Below are 21,195 nucleotides of genomic sequence, written 5' to 3'. Positions count from 1 at the left end.
ATCAATGTTAATGCCTCAATAGCTTCTAGAATATGATCATATAAAGAGATTTGGATACTCATAAGTAATTTGTAATTTGACTTTGTGCGTTCAGAAAGGTAGATTACGTGACTATTCTTTCCATAAATGTTTAATAGATTCTCTTTTTCGCCTCATAAAAAGTTTTCCAACTGCGTCATAAGGATAATTGGACCGTAATATGATACAGCGACACAAAGCAAAAATAAAAAAATACCAAAATAAAAAAGTGATAAATTAAAAAAGACGAATTCTATTAAAATAATTGTATGTAAATATGTTTTAACACATTATGAGGAATTTTTTTTCTTCTCTTTTGCATAAAACATTTTTAATTCTAAAAAAAAAAATACTTTTTTAATATAAATTTGTCAGGTTAGGCCCTCTGAATGTATGCATGTAGATAGACATTCTCGTTGTGAGACATTTAAATTTCTTCGATAATATTGTAGAATGCACCTTGATATTATACGTTATAAATTAACGAATTGATATATACAAATAAATAAAAAAGAATTGATGCAAAACACAAGTTTTTAATGTGCAATACATTAGGAATTTTTCTTGTTTATTACTCAATGTATTGTGTGGATTGATACTGTTCTTTAAATTACATTTACTAAATGTAAAAGACGATATTGACGAAATATTGATAACTGTTCAATTTTTCAAAATTTACTACAAGGTTGATACTAATTGTGTAAGTCCAGGAAAGTGATCCATTTCGCTTTTGAAACAGCATACGTGAAAGCGAGGGGATAAATGGTTTCAGTAACGTACATATTGCGATATCGTGGATTCCTGTTCATGGCAACTTTTGTATCATCACTATGAATTAGAAAAAGTCGAAAAAGTTTATATCCATTATAATTGTGCGTATTAGGAATAAAGTTAAATTTGAGTTTGAAATCGATTAGAAGAAACTTTCTATTGTTTATATGACGTTTTTTGATTGTTAAATTTCAAAATGCTTTAAAGACTGCATAATACATTACTAGATTTATCATTACATTATAGTTAATGTTATTTTATTTCTACAGGTCTTTAGACCTAGATAACTAGAGAAGATGGAATATTTAAAAACAATATATAATGAAGTAAAAAACATAATGTGTATTTCTCATTTTAGTATATATGTATATACACTGATGAAATGGGAACAGCCTTATTTCTATTAATTTATGATATAATAAGCCATAATACTTAAAGTATTAAACACAAAAATTCCAAAAATTTCTAGAATATCATCATACAATCAGCTTTAAATTACCGTTATTAAGTATTAATGTTTAAACAGTTCCAGAATATTTTTCATTGTATTAACGACCACGATGTTAGTTTGAAGCACATTCTTCTTTCATATTCTGTTATTAAAAAGTATTTCAATACAATGGTTTTCTTAATAAACTTATCGTTTATAATCTCTATTAGAAATTTACTTTTTCGTGATTAATAAAATTACTTTTTTTTTCAATGATATATAGTAAGTAATCCTAGCTTCTTTCCAAAAGACAAACAATTATATATAAGTATCCAACAATAAACAGTTTCATTTCTATACAAAGTTAAAATAATCTTATTATTGTGCAATTTTCTTTGAACATATGAGCTTCCTTAATAAAGCAAAATCAATTAGCATGTACCACATAAAAGGCTATCATTTTCTTATAATGTTTTTCCTTTGAGGTATCCAAATATATGAACCGTTCGAATCTTCTTTCCAGGTACTACTTCATTTATCATATTATGGTCTGTGCTAGCTTATGTATTATTGGCAGTTAACGGACATTCACATCACTTCCATACTATTATGTGTATTTTCTGTAAAACCCAATGTAGATGTTGGTGCATCCTGTGATGTCTCTTCTAATGATTGTGCATCCATGCCTTCTGGTACATTGTTTGTTGCCGTACTTGCTCCATCATCCCAGTTTATTTTGAATCTAGTAACACGTGGTTTATCCCCTAAGATATTTCTTTGTACTTTGTCAAACTGAGGTTGTGGTGGTGGATTTTCTCTAAGTTCTGCATCTGTGTACTCATTATTTATAAAGTAACCAACACGCACAAATTCATGTCCCCTATATGAACAAGTTAACAAAACAACTGTGACTCCTAGAGCATCATTTACTGGAATTCTACTGACATCAGGAGGATCAGCCTAAAATATGCAGTAAATATTGAATTTATAGAAAAAACCACCGCTGTATGCATGCATTAAGTATATATTTAACAAAAGATTTTTAACAGAAACTTATAGCTATCATTTCATATTAAGTTAGACAATATTGTTAATGTACCTGAAAAATAAACATATGCCTTCCTTCAGGAATTGGCCCAACATAAATTGTGTCTAAAACCTGGTCGAATTCTTCGGATTCGGCACTTCCGACATAGATCATTTTCCACTCTAAATCTGCAACACCACCATCATTATAACACATTCTACTGCTTATTTCAAACAAATAATTCAATATGAATTTTAAAAGAAACTATACTGAAATTGAAGGCAAAAGAAATGTCAGAGAAAGTTTTACTAATTTGTCCTTGGAGAGTTTGGTATTAAATTATTGAAACTAACCTAGCATAAGCACCAAAAATATTTGGATATTTCTTCATTTTGAATAACACTGACATCAATTTGTAAACATATTTTGTAAAAGAAGATAATATACAAAAATGTACCTTCTTTTAGTTCTTCGATACATTCAAAAGTAACTTCGAACTGAAATGGATTGAGGAACGGTGAAGGATTATCGAGAACGGCTACATTTGCTAACTGAACTTTGGCCATCGTTGACTTCGTTTAACGAATAATTTCACCAAAACACTGACAATTTTACAAAAACGAGTTTAAGGGACTGTTTGCCAGATTTTATTCTTTGTACTATATTAGACAACTAATCTCTTGATAAGCGTAGGGTCTCGAATTAAAGTATAAACAATTTCATCCCAACACACTGCTTGCTTTGGCGGCAAACGAACCAAAGGACGTTTCCGGTGTTTCGGGAACTACCGAAACTTTGTACAATATAGCATAGGTACATCTTGCACTAACGTAAATTTAAATGTCTCCTCTTTTAAGTCAGCATACAATTTGAGAAATACGTATATGAAAAATTCATTATTAATTTTACATGTACTTCAAAGATTGTTTAACGTAACTATCATAGTAATTTATTTATTCATTACGTATCTTTGAAATTCTATACTTTAATGTTAGCATAATGTAATTACATTTTGCATGAACGTAAGATGATTTGAATGGGATACATTGACGTTTAAAAATAGAGAAAATTGTAAAAAGAAATGCCTTTAATAATACAAATTTTGCTTGTTTTAACTTAAATCTGTACATTTGTAAGATATTGTCCTTAAGGATTATTTACAATATAGAGATACGTAATTGGTGCAATTGCAAATTTTTCAAATCCAATCACAGCAGGTAATAGATATCTTGGACAAATTATAAAAAAGATAACTTTCTATCTTCGAAGGATTAAGATGTGTCACAGATTTTAGTTGAACGAAATTTATCGAAAGAGTATATATTGTTAAATTTAAAATTAAATAGTTGGATAAGCATAGACGTGATACTAGATAGATCCAACATTCATTGCAACTTTCTGTCTGAGAGTTCACAAAATCCATTGCCAGTTTCAAATCATTTTCAGTGTTATCGATTCATTGTCTGTGCTAATACTTTTATGATATTTATAACCAAATTTATATTCATATATCTTATAATTATCTTATAATTATGTTATTTATAATTTCAAAATTTCCTTAATTTACTTTCAGATCATTTGTAGTTAATTTAAAAGTGTAATGGTTCTGTTGTTTTTAATTTAAAGATAGTATTTTAAATCTCACTGGTATTTTGAACTATCCATGATGGAAGAACTTACATTATTCCCAGCCAATAATGGTAGAAACCATATTTTAACAGCTGATAATTTTATCAGCTTTGGTAGTTTAGTTGAATGTAATTTTTATAATAATTATTTTAAATTCTAAAGGCTATATAAAGACTATAAATAAGAGATCTAATTTATAGTAATATTATTGCAGAGGAATTAGGTTTGATCATACGTCGATATAAAAATTTTTATTAGATAAATCTTTCGTTCAGTATTTCTACTTTTTGTCGATAGATGGCTACCTATACGCAATTCGTTCTATAATTCTCCCCACTCCATTAAATGCTTTTTCACGAGAACATCAAACACTTAATTTATATGTATATCAATATCTTCAATCACATAATATCGATATCTAATGTTAAATGTGTAAGATATCGTATCATATAACTATATTATTTAGTTAAGTACATTTTCATTTTTTTAACTAAATTCGTAGGTCCAATTTAAGTCTACAATCTTTATCTCAATAAATACGATACAAATATACTACTTTCGATTATTAATTTTGGAGTAGTTTTATATAGAAAAACTTGGAATTCTTACAAGACATTGATCCAATTTCTTTTATGTTTGACATATGTTTGTCATACGTTATCATATTCAAAGAATAATTATTCTGATTTTTTCTTTATAGAAATAAAATTACTCTCCGAAACAACCAAAGTTTTTACATATAAGGTTTATTAAATATTTTTTATGTACATTATTCCTGACATACTTGCGTTATCTATACAGAATTGCTTTTACATCGCGACATAGGTCGGCAAACAACTTATTCTCAAATATTTTCCTTTTCTCCATTTTCATTAAATGACAAATTTATAAACAAGCAACATCGAAAAAAAAACGCTCTAAACTGCACTTACTATTCGTTGCGAGTAGCACCGTTTGATTCATAATTAGGTCATGACAATTAACTTAATTTGCACTGGCATTAAGAAAATTAAAACTTTATGCTCAACGATTATTTCACGACACAAAGTACAGTATACGCAATAATAATGCGAAACGTTCAAACAACGCGAAAATATGGGACAAAACTAAGATCCAAAATAGTTTCAGAGAATCTTATAGATTAAACAAATTTTTCTGTAGAACAATGACAAGAATTTGTTTACATGTCCGACCATTTTAATTTATTATATATCTTCGTGTTTTTTTAAGAAAAGTAAAAAGGTAAAAAAGATAGATAATTATTCTGTGCAACGATTATTATCAACATAATCGTAGATAATTAGGAGAAACATAATAAGGTGTTTCGCAAAAAAGCTTTTATTTACATTTGTTCCTCTTTCTTTAGCGCTATGTTTTTTCCTTTAATCTAAAATTGCAATAAAATTCCACAAAATCGCATTCACACTGATCAACATCTTGTTGTGGAATGTTTGACATAATAAATACAGCTTTCGACATAAATTAAAAACGAGTCTTGCATTTACAACTCAGAATTATGAGGGGTGGAGATTAGGTACGTGTGTGTGTAGTGAACATGTGGACGTGTATGATCTTGTGTACATGAGTACCCAAGGGCTGACGCTTGTGTTAATGTCTGTTTACATGTGAATCTCGGTGCGTGTCGGATAGAATCTGCACAGATTCTATCGCAACGAATTTATATCTACTCACGACGAGCCCGTATACCTTATTTACAATGTCCATATAAACATATACACTGCGCTGACCGCTTATTTAACCTATTACCAATATTACGAAGTGAAGAAAGTAGAAAGTACTGTTTTGTACCGTAGGTTCAATGCGAAAGAAACGCGACATACATACATAGAATGTATAAAGGAGATGACTTAAAAAAGAGAAAAAATAAGGAAGAGAAAGAAAATAAAACAAATGAGTTAAAAAGTAAATAAAGAAACTACTAGAAAGAAGAAAAGGAAAAATTAAGAAATAAGAAAGGAAAAGGTGGAAGAAACGGAAGAAATATGCTGGCCTGTGCGCGAAGTTCAATCCTTCGTGTGTGGTGTCTCCGACGCGGAGAGGAAACATCGTTACATCGTGCTTGTCGCTCGACATTGAATTCGTTTAACAGAAATCGCTGATATCCGTCTCTACGAGCGCAGTAGCATCTACCGGCTACATCGACGTAACTTAATATGTAACAGGGAATTCTTAATCCAACCCTTAACTGCTAAATCAATCTTACAATTGGACTGAGTGATAAATTATTATCGACTGTACAACGCCGTTAGTCTTTTTTTTCTTTACTTCTTCTCAATTTCATCATCATATCTTCTTTCTTTTTTTTCTCAACTTTGTTTTCTTTTTTTTACTTTTTACTTTGCTTTCTTTCAACTTGACAACGAAAACAAAAAAGAATGTACATTTTCCTACTTCCTCGGAATTACTTCTTTTTCGGAGAACTACTACAAACCTTCCGAGTCTCGTTTCGTTTTTTTTCGTTCATTTTATTTGGACCACGTGAATAAGTTTCCACTTTTTTATTGTTTAACATATTTTTTTCGCTTTCACTCTTCATTATAAAATATACTTCCTCTCGATATCGCAGAAGCCGTGAATTACGTGCAGGCGGGATCTCGAGGAAGAATACACGCGTATCGGTCGAACAGGTGATAAAAATGGTGTGTCGAGCACTTGAAATTTGTACAAACGCACGGTTCACGGTAGTGAAAATTTAAGGGGCCGGAAAAAATTCGACTTCTTTCTGGAAATAACTCGTATCGTTAAAACAAATTATTCCGTGAGTTTTGCAAATGAAGAGAGGTAAAAAAGTTATATAGTGAGAAAAATAAATTACTAGAAGATGGCGTGTCCGTGGTTTACCCACGGGGCCTTGCCACGATAGCTTTCTTCACCGAATCACGTGTTACACCGATACGTTTCCACAGCCGAGTTTTTCTCGCTACTAGAAGAAGGTAAAACGAAAGAAAGCTTGCCTCCTATAAGTTTCCATTCTTTTCGATTACGATATACGATCGTTCGCTTGAATCACATGAACCTTAATAAGTACCAAGTGCCTAATGTAAGGTCAACGTTCGAGATACCCTGAACACTACCCATGTTAACAGGTAGAGGAAAGAAACTCTAATTACCGAGAGTTTCACGTATACATTTTTCCTTTTATCTTTTTGTTAATCTTCGTTACATTTTTTCTTCTCCGCCTTTCGATCGAGAACCCCGAAATAAATATTACGGATACCATGAACAGCAAAGGTTCGTCGGCTCGGACGCAGACGCGAAGCGGGAGAATGCGAATGGCGAGTTTTCATATTTTTTTCCATTTTTCGCTTTAAGGTTTTGTCTATACACAAGGACGTATCTTACATAGAGTTAAAGGTAAAATTAGTTTCTTCGAAGTTGTTTAGACCATTAGTCGCCAGAGAGAGGGAGCCACGGAACATTCTTATTCCTTATACAATCTTCGTTGACGATCTCCTCTGACCATAATCTGCAACAGAAAGAGTGTAAGGAACAATCGCGAGAATATTGTAAAATGTCGCACTTTCTTCTCGTTCTATACGATCGTAATTTTAAATCTCCCGAAAGGAAATTGCTGCTTATCCCTCGTTATCATTAAAAACTATATATAGAATCTCTTAAAAGAGCGGTATCGTTCGTATAGCCCGGAAAGCTGGGAGATTTCATGCGCGCGCATCCCGTTAATTCATTGTTTCTATTAAATTACTTTTAAAGCTGCTCTACATAGAAGAAGAGCAGGGGCAAGGAACTTTAATCTCTGCTAGGTAAACTTTTTTATCAACTTCTTAGCGAGATAAAACGCGCGGAATCTCAACTTTTAACGATTCACACGGCCGCGTTTTCCCGCTACTCGCGTTCCTTCATTTTAACCGAATTACGCGGGCGCCGTTGTGTATCAGACGCCTTTATGACGTCTGGGCAAAAACTTCATGGAAACTGTTCTTTATCTTTTATCGACAACGTATGTATAGTTTCATATTCCCTGTATACCCACTATACCTGTTATATACCTCAGCCAACACACTAAATTTGAATTTTAACTTTACAGTGCCTACAACATCCCATTTAAGGATAAACTAACCCCTAACTTGAAACATGAAACATTGATGATTTCTATCTATAATGTAAAATAAAAAACTATAGACAACAGTTTTTTCGCATATCAATCACATCTACTCTAACAATTCTTACTATTGTCAGGTCTCAACTAAATTCACGTTTCATAAGGAAAAGTTAACTCCGAACTTTAGGTTAGATCTAGTTCGAATTGAGAATATGAAACACCGACGACGCCTATCATGAGGTATAATAAAAGCTATATACGACATTTCCTTTACATATCAATCACTTTTTCCCTGACAGTCTCCGGTTATTTCCAGTTCTCTATTAAACTTATTACAACTATAAGGAAAAGTTCATTTCTAACTTATAACATGCAATACTGATGACTTCTACAATAAGGTATAACATTGTTTACATATATCAATCACTTCTTTTCCTAAAACCTATACTTATTTTTAGTTCTCAATAAAACTCACCGAGTCGACGGGAACGAGAAGTTATAATTTGGAACACCTGGAACAATAGACTTTTACGTGTTGATGTACAACTGATGGTGAGCCTGATGCTGACTCTGATGCGGATGCTGCAGCGAGTGTTGATGCTGGTGCTGATGAGGATGCTGATGCTGCAGCGTCGGGTGTCTCGCGTTGAATCTCACGCTTCCGGCCAGCGAACTTCCTCTACCATGGGTGCCAACAACGCTCGGTGTATCCGACAGTTCGTCGTCCTCTGCTCCTAGACTACGAAACCTGACGAACCCATCCTCGTCAACGAGCATCGTAGAGCCTGTGGTCGGTGTTTGCTCGTGGATACCGCCACCGCCTCCCTGCTGCACAGGCGTGTGTCTGCCGCGACTTTCGGAGTTCCTTAGAGTTTGTATCCCATTACCATGCCGGTTTAACGAGCCGCGACCTTCGTGCGGGAAATGGCCCATGGTACCTGACTTGCGAATGGAATGCCTCTCAAAAGTACCTGCAACAACGACAATATTATTCAGCATATATAGTCCCATGCTTGGCAGGGAAATTGTTTGTTTATTATTTTTCCAATTTTTTTTGTTTTTCTTTCGCTTCGTTATGGTTCGTGGTGTATCTCGTTTAGGTAAACCAACAATTTGAGTGCCCGAATACGCGGAAGAGTTATTTATTATATCTCTAGTTTTGTTTTTCTTTAGTATGGGAGCTTTGTTAATGGAGAGCGGATATGACATTTTATGAAATGTTAACGCGTCATTAAGTGTAGGCCCTAGAATGAGTTTGACAGAAAAGTATGCGCGATGAAAATTATTTTTTTAAATTATTAAGATTATCGAATTTTTTCGAATGGACATGAAGAAAAGGGTACTTGAAATGATACTTGAAATAATTGTTCACTTACGTTGGATTCTAAAACGGACACACGAATAGAAAAAAATCAATGTTCTCGGACAATACGCTATTCCGGTCGTGCCATCTTAGAGGTAATAGCGTGTCGATTAGAAGACAAAGCGTAAAAAGAACTGCTGATTTCGGGGTTTCAATATTGTACTAATACCGCGAGTCAGCGTTCTGAACTCCTCTCAGGGCACGAACTGTAGCAGCACGTTGCTCCGGATGACCTAATTTATCGTTCTATATCTCGCAAGATTATTAGAAAAAACAACAATTTCATTTCTCATTTCAACAAGTATTTTATGGAAGTATTATGAAATATTCTTCTGCGAACATCCTCCTGCACCAGAGAATTATATAACTATGTTTTCGTAAAACTGCTTTAAAAATAAGCAGATCTTTGTTTTTCTCTAGAAATTAAAAGAGCGAACTAACTTCTTTTATTCGTATTCTACAAAAAAAAATTGTTGTTTTAAGTAAGAATTTACTTTTAAACGAGATACACAAAAATTAACAAACTCTCTTTCAAATCTGCTCGTCACGTTTCAATGCAATTTAAGAGGAAAAAGAAGGAAACGCTGGTAGGACCCGTAAGAGGTTAGAAAATTCTCTCACGAACCAGAAAACGAGAAGTAATTCGCCCGTTGATTCAGCTCGTAACGTTGAATCACACGGTAGCGCGCGCGCATCGATACCTGATATGTTCAAATGTTCGGGCAGCGTGTTCAGCGGGAAGCTATCGTCGTAAACCTGTTTCCCGGTTCTCATCGTGTAATTCTGGATCGCCTGGTTAGTGCTACAGATAGCTGGGTAAAGCACGTCGTCCATATTCTCGGTGGAGGTCGAGCTACCGCATGGAAACAGGGCGAAGCCAGAATGGACCGGGTGTTGTTGCAGCTGTTTCTCCCGCAACGGGTACTGGGATAGACTGGCTACCCAGGCGAGTAAACCGCATACTGCTAGTTCGAGTAGCCTAACGGAGAACTGCCAGCCCCACCATAGCCATGGATGCGATTGTGGTCTTTCCTGGACATTCCCAAATATGCCATACAACTGGACGAATCCCATCAGGATGAAGAATAGGGCGGTAGCGATACTGGTAGTGATGGCAGTGCTCAAGGCCATCGTGGTAGGATCAGCACCGACTATGTGATTTGTCCCTGCCGTTTTGTTATTTGTTAACAGGATCTGTGAGCGTACCACCCGGTAGACGTACATGTAGCCTAGGCCAAGGATCACGCAGACGATGATATAGATGCACTGGCAGATCAACGGCAATATCTTCGCCTCATCCGGATAGCCAAGCACGTGCGTGGACACGTGCAGGGAGACACAGAGAACTATGTGTATCGTAGAGGACAATACCAATGCAGTTGGCGACAGAAACCTGTTGTTTAAAGATGGGGCCTCTGAGCAACGAGCTAAGTATAGCACCAAGGTGGCGAACGCGGTGGATAATAATGGTGCTGGTAGGTACATGAGCACTCGGGACAGAGGCTCGGGCAGTGAATGGCCTAAATTGTAAGCGTCGTAGAACAGGTGAAAGCACCTTAAAGTACAGACGGTCGTGAGAAGCAGATGAACTGTGAGGAAGTACGACTGGGTGAGTAGATTCGTTGCTTCGTTGAAACGAACGATCTTGTAGATCGAGTATAGAGCCATTAGCGTGAACAAGATCGCAGCGACGTACACGTGGAGGAACCAAGCGATCCGCCAGGTGGACTCAAGGGGATGCGTGTCAACTTGAGGTACAATGCGGTCACCAGCCTCGTTGGGCCTCTTAGGGGGTGGAGCAGGAGGTTGTGGTTGGGGATACGGAAGCCTTTCCGTGTCCACTATCTCGATGTTCTCTGTCTTGAAGCCGTTTTCATTCCTCAGCCCGTGATAACTGTCATCGTCATGCCTCCTGGTATTAGGCAAATTGAAAATCGTCGGTTGTGTAACAGATTTGGAAGTATCTAACGTGCTAGACGTCCTGGTCGTTGTTGTAGACGGCGTCGTCATCTTTTCGGTAGTTGGAATTACCGGCGCATTTTGCGCCGGGCTTTTCGTGGCCAGAGGCTTCAATAGTATCTCTGGAATATCTTGTTTACGACCGTTGCTGCCAGATAATATTCTCGAGATGCTTGGGTAATGCAGAGTAGGTACAAACTCGTTAGTATTGTTCCTTCTGTCCAGCTCGCTGGACTCTACCACGTTTTGCTCCTTACTGGGCGTATTCAACGGTTTGTTTCTAGAATGAGAGTGTCTCTCTGGCACTTGAGAGGGACCCTGAAGATCGGGAGGCCTAATGGGTATCCTCTCATGGGCTGGCGTGCCGCTCGGTGGTGGTACCGGTCTCTTGAGACCCGAATGAACATCCGAGTTGGTTCCTCTCAGCGTTGGCTTATTTGCAAACGGATGAAGGTACTCGGGAGGCAGAGGAGGGGTGAAGAGGGCGCGAGACGGGGGAGCGTACGAAGGCAGTTCGCGGAAGGCGGGCGACATGGTCGCTCGAGGAACAGGAGGATACCTGACGGATGGTATCGACGAGCTCGTCGTTGTGGTCGTGGTAGTGGTCGTCAAAGGCGACGGTACCGTCGACAACGTTGTACTGGCCGAAACTTGAGCATCATAGGCGGGCACGCTGCGTTTTGTAGTCGCCGAGCTGTGCGCTACCTTGTTAAATATGGCCGCGAGGTTTTTCTCTAACGCGGTGTTGTCCAGGTTAAAAATAGGGCTATTAGGTCCACCATCGCCGCTCGCTGAACAAAGAAGGATCGAGCAGGAGGACAATACCAGCAGCAATGTCGACAGGAACAGACGCATCATCGGGGTCATGATGATGCTCGGTGATAGTAGTAGAACCTAAAGCACTGACAGTTGGAGAATTCAGCCGGGCATCGGTTCATTCCATAACCATGAGTAGGAAACGAGAGAGCTTGCTGGCACGCACGCACGCGACGACAAGTGCACTCAACGTTCTAAGGACACTTGTGAAGACGTCTATGTATCTTCTTCTAACGAATCCCTATATTTTCTCTGCCCTCTGGCTCAGTGCGTTCTTTAAAAATCTCCTCCGTCGATATTACAGCTGCGCGGCCAATCTCGCAACGAGTCTTGCCTGACGAGGTGTGCAACCTGAGTCAAATATTACATTCCTAAATGTACAACGACGGCGGCGGCGATGGCGGGCTAGTAGTCTATGCGTTCTTGGCGGATTCCCCTGTTGCGGTGTTGGTTATCAACGGCATCTGTTGCATTTCCACCCTTCAGATAGTAACTATATCACTGGCCTGATCTTTGGGAGCGGTTTCGTGGTCAATTTACTTCGTCTTCCGAACAGTTGGATCTCTCCTAAAACGCTTCGAATTCTCTCTCGCTCTCTCTCCGTTAGCTATACTTGTATATGTATATATATATATATATCTACATTTTAGAAGAGAATTCTGTGAAACCAAGTTTCCACGCGTTTCATCGATAAACGGACCCAGCTGAATGAACGTTAGAAATTAAGACAGGACTACAGTTGACTATATTCTCTGTCTGTTGCTGTTACTGCTGCTGTTGTTGCTGCTTTCTATCAATGGTATAGAACCACACACATAGCATATACAACATATACTAAAGCTGACCTTCTTTACGGATTTTCTCTACTTCGTTATATGGTAGAAGAGAGGCTCTACACACGACCAACTATTACCGCTTCGGCTCGTGTACTTCCATTATATCATCGGGATTCAATAAGCCTCGGATTATTTCGCCGTGGTAACGGCGTTACAACGTTGCCTTGTTCCCGGAGCAAGACTCGATTTAAAACCTATCTACTTTTACGGACGATAGAACGTCGGCGAACTTGTTAGCCGGGCTTAATCCGATATCATCATTGCTCGAAGCCATCCCAGATTCGCGAGAGCCTCGGGCGAAACCTGAATTCCTGAGGGTACATTTAATGTCTAGAATCAGTCGGAGTTCCTTCTGGATGGGATGGTCTCGTAGTTACCGCGTCCATTCATTTCCTCGAAATGCGTGCGCCACCGTTTCCGCCTGTTCCTCTTTGTCGCTCTAACTGTTTTTGTGCACTTGCTGCTGGCCACTTTTCGCCTCTCTCAATTGGTATCTCTGCGCGGTTACGACCTGTGAAAAATATTTTTCCGTTACTTTTCTTTCTGTTATTTCAGTCGAATATCGATTACGCTGGTAGAATATGAATTAAAAATATCCGATGAAATTATATGGAATGAAAAAAGATAGTTATTGGAAAATGTAGTAGGGTAGAAGAAGGGTTTGAACCAATTATTCGCGCGATAAGACGCATGTTATATCAACCGATCTAATTTTTAACCCGATGAACTTCTTTTAATTTTAATATCGTCTAATGGCCATAGAAAGATTTTATGCTGAGAGAATTTATCTAATTTTGAACTATGATCTTTAAATGACCTTATTATATCTCTCATGATCCATGAATGGCATTTAGCGTTCCTTACTTTGTGCTTATTGTAAAAAGGAGATTGAATTTCAATAGAATTATGTTTGTTCAAAGTAGATCAAAGAAAAGGCGATAATGTTCAAAACAATCCACCGATTGGAAAGGTAACATTAAATATACGGGCAGGAAATATGTATATTTCAATGTCTATCACGTGATTATTTTATATGATGCTAAAACTAAGTGCTGCATAAATTTACTGGGAACTGATCGAGCTAAAATAATATATGACTAGATTTTATTTACAATTTATTTTTCGGTATTTGTAGATTTCACGTAACATATTCTGCTGTAATAAAATCCAGCATCAGATGAAGATATGTAATATAGGTTATGCTAACAAATTATGTTAGTAACCGTCAGAGACACGTAGTTTGCGATACATATTATGATTAACTACAACGCTTGTTTTTAACCCCGAAGGGTTAATGTAAAAAGCAATCTGTTTTTGAAGTTCCGCTTATACTAATCCCTATTTAACCTCTAATAATATTCTATTACGTTCTATTAACTTTATAATTAATGATATTAGTGAATTGACAAATTACAAATTAAGATCATTTGCAATTTCGTAAGTTATAGAAATCTATTTATACAATTTTTACAATTTGGGACAGTTAAGATGTTTACTTTAATTATAATTAGTTATTTTATTATTTGCTTATTTCGTTACTAAACTTGTTATGTAAGAAAACTTATTAATTCTGATGAACTTATATCTTATAACTTGTAAAATTTCATTAATATTATTTCAGTTATGTAAGAGGACCTTAGTGTAACATTTTCTGGCATATATTCGCCCATACTTCTGTTCTTCGTGTCATTAACCGGCAGAATAAAGAATCTGCCGCGACAAAGAGGAGACATCGTAAGAATAAACCAATAAACGGGTCATAGAGCACAGAAATTAAAGATTGGAAGCGAGTTTTCAATAGGACGTCGGTAAATGTAGGTCCCAGTGAAATAGCACTTTCATAGAATATAAGGAACACAGATAAGGCACGTAAGCCAATACGAAGTAAGAAGGAAAAGACGGTGAAGTTCCACTTAGAGCCTCGTCAATGGCACAATAGCGAGACCTGATTTAAAAAACTTAATTTTACGTTAACAATCGATCATCAACTGAGCCGTATGAGCCGGGTCGGCTGGTATTAAATTTCGGATATATCAGCTAGACGGAAGCCGTTCGAACGTAGACGACTCAGGCTACACAGGGGATGCAAGTTACAGGAAATTGGTCGACCGGCTAAAAGAGCATACGCGAGTGACTCAATTTTCTAACACGATCATTTACCAACTGAAAAGTTTGCAACAACAAAGGGGTAACCTTTACGAAACTGTATTCGTTAGAAGAGCAAGAAATATATACAGTGGTTCAGAAATATATCCGAATACTTGAAAAAAACTTTGTTGTAAGTATATGTAATATGTGTGTTACACACAACATTTTCATGATTATATTGGTACAGTTTAAAAGAAATTAAAAAATGTACGTATTTAGCGCAATGTTGATTTACTGAAATTACTAAAAAGTGGAGCTGCTTCCTTATTGTAGTAGCCCCTTACAGCGGGTCACCAACCATGCAGCACATTTAACACAATACAATACAATTTAATACAATTTTCATTTCCCCAAATGTTTCCATTTGCAATACAGGATAATATATCCCGAACGAGGAAAATTCCAGGGATGTACAAAACAGTGCATAATGCAGGATTTAAGCTGGTAATCGATGATTAACGTGTTGCGTGGATTACACTCGCTCACATGTAAGCACATAAAATCATTATCGTATTAAACAATGGAGCTCAAAGATCTCTGTCGATAAAGTAAATCTCGATGAAATTTCATTCCATCAAATATGTACTAATTTACGTCCAACAAATATGACGTTGTTTAGCGAACTCTGTCAACCACATCAACTTTAGCTATAAAATATAACTTGAAAATATATATATTATAATACTATGTGAAATTAATTTCGTTTGAATGTTAACAATTTCAAAATTGCATTATACTAATTCAAGTAGAAATTTCGCAATCGTACAAGAACTATTCATACAATTAATTGCATATACTGAATTCGACGATAAATTATCTCCCTTATTTTAAGAAAAATTCTTATTGATTAAATTTTTTTAACACGAATATACGATTATAAGTTCTTCAAATTTTCGCACTAAAACGCTTCCAAATGAAACTGCTCTCACAATTGTTCGTATTATTTACGAGGAACTTTTGTTTGCCCCCAATTGAAAGATTCGGCAAAAATACGCGAAATCACCGAACATTCTCGATTCATACGAAGCACAATTACTTCCGGAAATCTGCCCCTATCTATTCTGGTATTTATGTCTTTGTTCCATACAAACGTATACGTGCGATCCTACGCGAGCACACATGATAAATATTTGTAGAAATAACAAAATATATATCTCAACGCGTATATCCCAATGGACCGGAGGGCTTCGTGTTGCGTCCCAACTTTTTCATATAATGGCACACGATGATCCGATTTTGCGATTGGATCATACAGGATTTGTCTTTTCAGCTATTTACGAAGAGCTTTCAACACAAAACTTTTAGAGTTCACACATAGGTTTAAACAATGTGTATTCTGTTTCGACTCATGCAACAGATACATGAAGATTATATATTTCATGAGAGATTGTACATGCGGCTGATCATATCTATTACATATCTATCAGTGATGCTGTACTTATAAATACGATTTGTATAAATATTTCAGAAGAAAAAGTTTAATTTGATACTAATACTCAGTAAAAAATATATTGATTTATTATTAAATGTAATTACGCTATTTAGTTACTTTTCTTGGTTTTGACTATTTGACTCGAACCTTTTCTTTTGAAGCTTTATTTTATCATTATTGAGATATGTATAATATAATTTTGTGTGCTAGACTAGATTAGCCGCGTAGTAATGACACACGTATGTGAATATGAGTGTATGGAAGTACGTTGTGTGCACAGCGTCTCGAAAAACAGATGAATGCAACTGTTCCGTTAGTGGTGTGGTATAAATGGTGAGACAAAGATAGTGTTGAGACGTGTGCAAATGTATATCGACGAAGATCCTGCAAATCATTTATTAAATAAATCTAAAACTGTTTTAATATAAATTCTAAGTGTAATCTTAGTGTTCCTTTACTTTTATTTCGGCGATTAAGATCCACAATTCTCAACAATCATTAAAAGAAATTCGGGGAGCCGAAAAATTGATCAAAAAGGTTAGGTTAGATTCTGTTACATTTGGATCAGATTCGAGTTAGATTTCATTAAATTTATTTAAATATGTTTGAATAAACGAAAATATCATTCCACCAAAAAGACATCAAATTTGTAATTTGTCATCTTTTTAAAATCGGGAACAGTTACATTATTAATCATTATAATTATTAAGCGTAATGTTGCATTATTGTATTATTAATAAGATTAAGATAATTTAATTCTGGCTTAGTATTATAGGTGAGTTACGACTGGAAGTTCGCAAGATATGTGTTCTGAAATCTCGAGGTCTCGATTTGAAACATGGTTCGAGAGTAGTCGGATATCGGAATTCGATGGAATTTTGTTTCGCGAAACAGTCTTACAATTAGCGTAAAGCAGCGATATACCAAATGGCGCTCCGCGCTACATTCTTAATCACGTGACTCATACAGAACCGATGCCATTACTTACTACGGGAAAGAATTGCTTGACGTCAGTTTCGGTATAGTATGCGATTTGTTCAACTTTTACAATTACTCTCCATGATTGTTCGTGACTTAAACCAAAATAAAACCTCGAAATTCGTCCGCATAGACTGGGAATTCGTCGAGGCGTGAAAGACATAATTAAAATTTACTACGGTCAAAAGTAGAATTAAATGAATTAATCGAAGCTTCGGATTTCCTCTTTCCTTTATTTGGAAACGAAAACGTAGAGGAAACCAGTAAAACTTTCCCGTAGAAACTAAAATCTACATTTATCCGTCTCTCTTGTTTATGCGTCACTGTTACGTTAATTCATTTTGTCTTTTACAAATTTTTATTTTAATTAAAGTCGAAAGATTCATGTACATGGAAAACAGCTTCAAAAATATATATGTCGGAGATGTAGGGACATTGGGCCTTTCTTTTGGAATTTTGGGAAGATCCCCAATACTTTGGTCTAAACTATTTATTATAGTTGTACTTAAATAATAGAACTTAGAAGTAGTTGTGATACGATCTGATTATGTTTGCCTGAGATTTGTGACAGTGGGCTTGGGCTCGAGGTGACACAGCTGGTCGCCGAACGTAGCCACGGTCACAGGATGAACGTTTTTACTTAACAGTAGAAGTACCAATATTGAGGGACACACGCTGTATTAACAAACAAGCCCCGGGCAGGAGCAATGATGGCTCTACGCGGGTCAGGCTAGTAACGGCGCTTGGAATTTTGTTAATATCTCCGGTCAATATGCAAATGACAAATGTGGTCGTATCAGTCTTTTATTCTTGTGATCACCTTGGAGAGTTTACACACATCGTCTTGTCTGTCAGTCAGAAAGATACCGTGCGTCACAGCTAACGGCACTTTGTGTTTCAAAACATATTCAATTGTACAAAGGGTTTTCCCGTTGACCGTGGATTCATTATTGAACCTAAGAACATTGTCTTTACATTAAGAGTGTCTAATTACCACGATTAATTGTTAAACCCTGTTAAATCAGCACTTGTACATATAATTGTAAATATAATCTTCATTGAACAACTACGATGGCTTGTCCTAATGAGGATACGCAACGCGCCCCTAACGCCAACCCGACAAACTCGACATATATATACACGATTTAATGCTTTTTGACTACAAAAAATCGTCCGAGAACGGTCGTTCATATTGAAATGTCGATTTATTTTTTTGAAGTATGAAAAAAAAAAAAAAAATACACGTCGCCCTTTGAAAATCGGCGTTTCGCTTGGAACGGTAACACGACTTACCGGCTGTGATTTAGCGGCTAGTTGGTTTCGTTTGGCAAGTACACGCGGCGTTCGTTAGTTTGCGCATCTACGTTTCTCTCACCCTCTATCGGTCTGTGTTTCTCATTGTTCTGAACCTGTGTTGATCAGTTCACATAGCATAACCGAGGCTTGCCGATGTGAACATAGAATTTCATAGAACGAACGCTTTCGAGAGATCGGGTGTTATCCTCGATCAATAAAAAGTCGATATAAAGTCGAATTTTGTTTTTTTAGGTTATGTATGCCGCTGAAATGTATTCTTTACTGTAAGGATCAACGATTATATATATATTTTATTATATTAATAACAGGAACAATGGAAAAGAGTAACATGTTTTTAAAGATTAATTAATAGTAGAGATTAAGTCTGTTAGAATTTTATATACTGAATTGAATACACTGAATTTAGTTTGTCATGGAATAGATATTCGTTCGAACAAAGAAAAACCACCCGGAGATGTAACAAACCGTCTAATTCGTGTAGCCATATATGACAGCTTTTACACCGTGCAAACCGGCTGTTTAGTGTGCCGCGCATGTTTCTCGAATAAAAACGGCGATGAAAACCGCATCCTGGAAGAACGTCCTTTGGAATTGCTGTGGAACAAAAGCACGCTTTACACATCCTCGTAAAAACGCAGACACGTAGATCGTTTAAACCGTACGAACGCACAGTTGCTTATCCACGGAGGTTCGCAAGATACTCTTGGGTCGATCGTCGATAAAACATCAATTTCTCATAGGAAGACTAATTTCAGTTCGCATGAAAAACTACCCCGACAGTTCGGTCCCACGAAAATACATGAGAAGTTCAAATAAAAAAAGAGAACGAGCGAGAGAGAGAGAGAGAGAGAGAGAGAGAGAGAGAGAGAGAGAGAAACGACCACACGCGAACCGGTGGTAGCAGATGCACGAGAAGATGGATTCCCGTTAAAAACGGCCGATATCGTCAAAAATAATGGCGTGGAAGGAACGCATTTTGGCACGACGGACACACCAGATACCGTGGAATGGATTCGAGCCAGAGAGAATGATAACACTTAAACAAATTTTGCCTGCCTTATCTCGTCGTATATTATTCGAGGTCCAAAACATGGGGGTTATACTGGACCCTTTCTGTCTTAAGTATGGTAGCACCATATTAACTGGTTTATGACTATTACTCTGTTAGTAATTAATTATTGTAGCCAAATGTATCAAGTAATTGTATGTCCAATCACCCAATGAAGAAGAAAGAAGCTATGAATTTCCTAAAAATATACTTCTCTTAATAACTGACCACACAAAAAAGCTGGTCCCATGGCCAGTTAGGAAATCAGTGTTGTATGTTCTTTGTGACACCTAAGCAGTAACGACCGTAGACAGCAACTAGTCGGTAATGTCGTTACTCGCAATTATCGTGATAACTGTGCTCTCTTCCAATAGTCGGCGCTTTTTGCACAGTGATTGCGAGTCGTGCCAGACCCAAACGCACACGATGACGCTCGCCTTCTATATATATAATGCACGTGCTACACGCTGGCACCGACCAGCTGGTCAGAATCGGGACGAGCAGGCCAAGTAGTCGAGTCACGCGAGGAATTCAGCTTTGCAACGCAACGAGCGCGCGCGGGGCGCATACATACATATACACAGTCAATGCACCGCGGGGATTAGCAGCGTTCACTTTCACGTACAATTATCTGCCTTTACGAGCTTGTCTCCCGGGAAGCATTATCGCACGAGGGAGCGAGAGTCCTCTTGTTCCTCGTCCGTAGGGCGGACAAAGACGGGCAGGCAGACGGTTCTCAGTCGAGATCCGGCTGGTGGGCGAGAAATTTTCCAATTCTACTTTGTTAGTCGTAACAGGTTGTTCTCTCGTGAGATCGAAGCGTTTACACGCGATCGTTGCTTTATACTCGTGCAACACGAGCGCCTTGGGAATTTTTGTTTGAAAGAATGCAAGCGCGAGATATATGCCGATATATACATATATACATACATAAAGTAAGTGCTTTTCGAGAATGCGCCATTAATGTTAAACCGAGTGTTTGTGAAGAAATTCTTCAGGACTGTTCTTTCTATACATTTGTTCTTTCTATACATTATTTCGTTTTGATTTATGTGTCCTCTTCTTTTATCTCCCCTTTTCAACTATAAAGTTATGCTAGAGGTTGTTAGTTATAAAATCTTGGTGGCGCTCATGGTTGATAAAAAAGAGCTTACCATTAAAAGTTGTGTATATAGATTTCTATTGTGGTAGAAATTTCTTTCTGCTCCATGATAACGCAGAACAACTTAGTAATACAGTCTCCTAAAAACTTCCAATTGGGCTACGAACTTCTTCCTTATCCCTGTTCACTTCTCGACTTCCTCGCACAGATTACCATCTATTTAGAAGTCTCGTCCGGTTT

At 36.9% G+C, this 21,195-nt stretch overlaps 2 protein-coding genes across 4 annotated transcripts in view; both read right to left on the bottom strand.

The window, feature by feature from the left end:
- Positions 1 to 1,108: 1,108 nt before the first annotated feature.
- asf1 (histone chaperone asf1) lies at positions 1,109 to 3,029 on the bottom strand. Its single transcript, XM_069110054.1, has 3 exons — positions 2,704 to 3,029; positions 2,319 to 2,434; positions 1,109 to 2,179 (listed from the first exon to the last, which is right to left on the bottom strand). The coding sequence occupies exons 1-3, from the start codon at positions 2,810 to 2,812 to the stop codon at positions 1,808 to 1,810; spliced, it is 597 nt and encodes a 198-aa protein (XP_068966155.1). The 5' UTR covers positions 2,813 to 3,029; the 3' UTR covers positions 1,109 to 1,807.
- A 1,576-nt stretch (positions 3,030 to 4,605) lies between these two features.
- The window catches only part of LOC138183199 (uncharacterized), a 122,890-nt gene continuing 106,300 nt past the window's right edge, over positions 4,606 to 21,195 (bottom strand). For all 3 annotated transcript variants that reach the window (XM_069119831.1, XM_069119853.1, XM_069119842.1), the window contains 3 exons: positions 10,021 to 13,441; positions 8,432 to 8,927; positions 4,606 to 7,362 (listed from right to left, as the gene is read on the bottom strand). In XM_069119831.1, the coding sequence (XP_068975932.1) occupies positions 8,485 to 8,927; positions 10,021 to 12,145 (2,568 nt within the window). In that variant the 5' untranslated portion in view covers positions 12,146 to 13,441 and the 3' untranslated portion in view covers positions 4,606 to 7,362; positions 8,432 to 8,484. The remainder of the gene's footprint in view (positions 7,363 to 8,431; positions 8,928 to 10,020; positions 13,442 to 21,195) is intronic.

The sequence above is a fragment of the Bombus flavifrons genome, chromosome 1 (assembly GCF_040668555.2).
Source record: "Bombus flavifrons isolate JBK064 chromosome 1, iyBomFlav1_principal, whole genome shotgun sequence".
In the NCBI taxonomy this organism is placed as follows: Eukaryota; Metazoa; Arthropoda; class Insecta; order Hymenoptera; family Apidae; genus Bombus; species Bombus flavifrons.
The sequence above is the reverse complement of the archived record's forward strand: the minus strand, read 5'-3'. Positions and strand labels throughout refer to the sequence as shown.

What these genes read in the sequence shown, in the direction of transcription:
- asf1 (XM_069110054.1), bottom strand. Translation starts at nt 2,812, where the DNA reads ATGGCCAAAGTTCAGTTAGCAAATGTAGCCGTTCTCGATAATCCTTCA. An exon ending in TATCGAAGAACTAAAAGAAG is followed by an intron (nt 2,435 to 2,703) that starts GTACATTTTTGT and finishes GTGGTGTTGCAG; the next exon opens with ATTTAGAGTGGAAAATGATC. An exon ending in GGCATATGTTTATTTTTCAG is followed by an intron (nt 2,180 to 2,318) that starts GTACATTAACAA and finishes TGCATATTTTAG; the next exon opens with GCTGATCCTCCTGATGTCAG.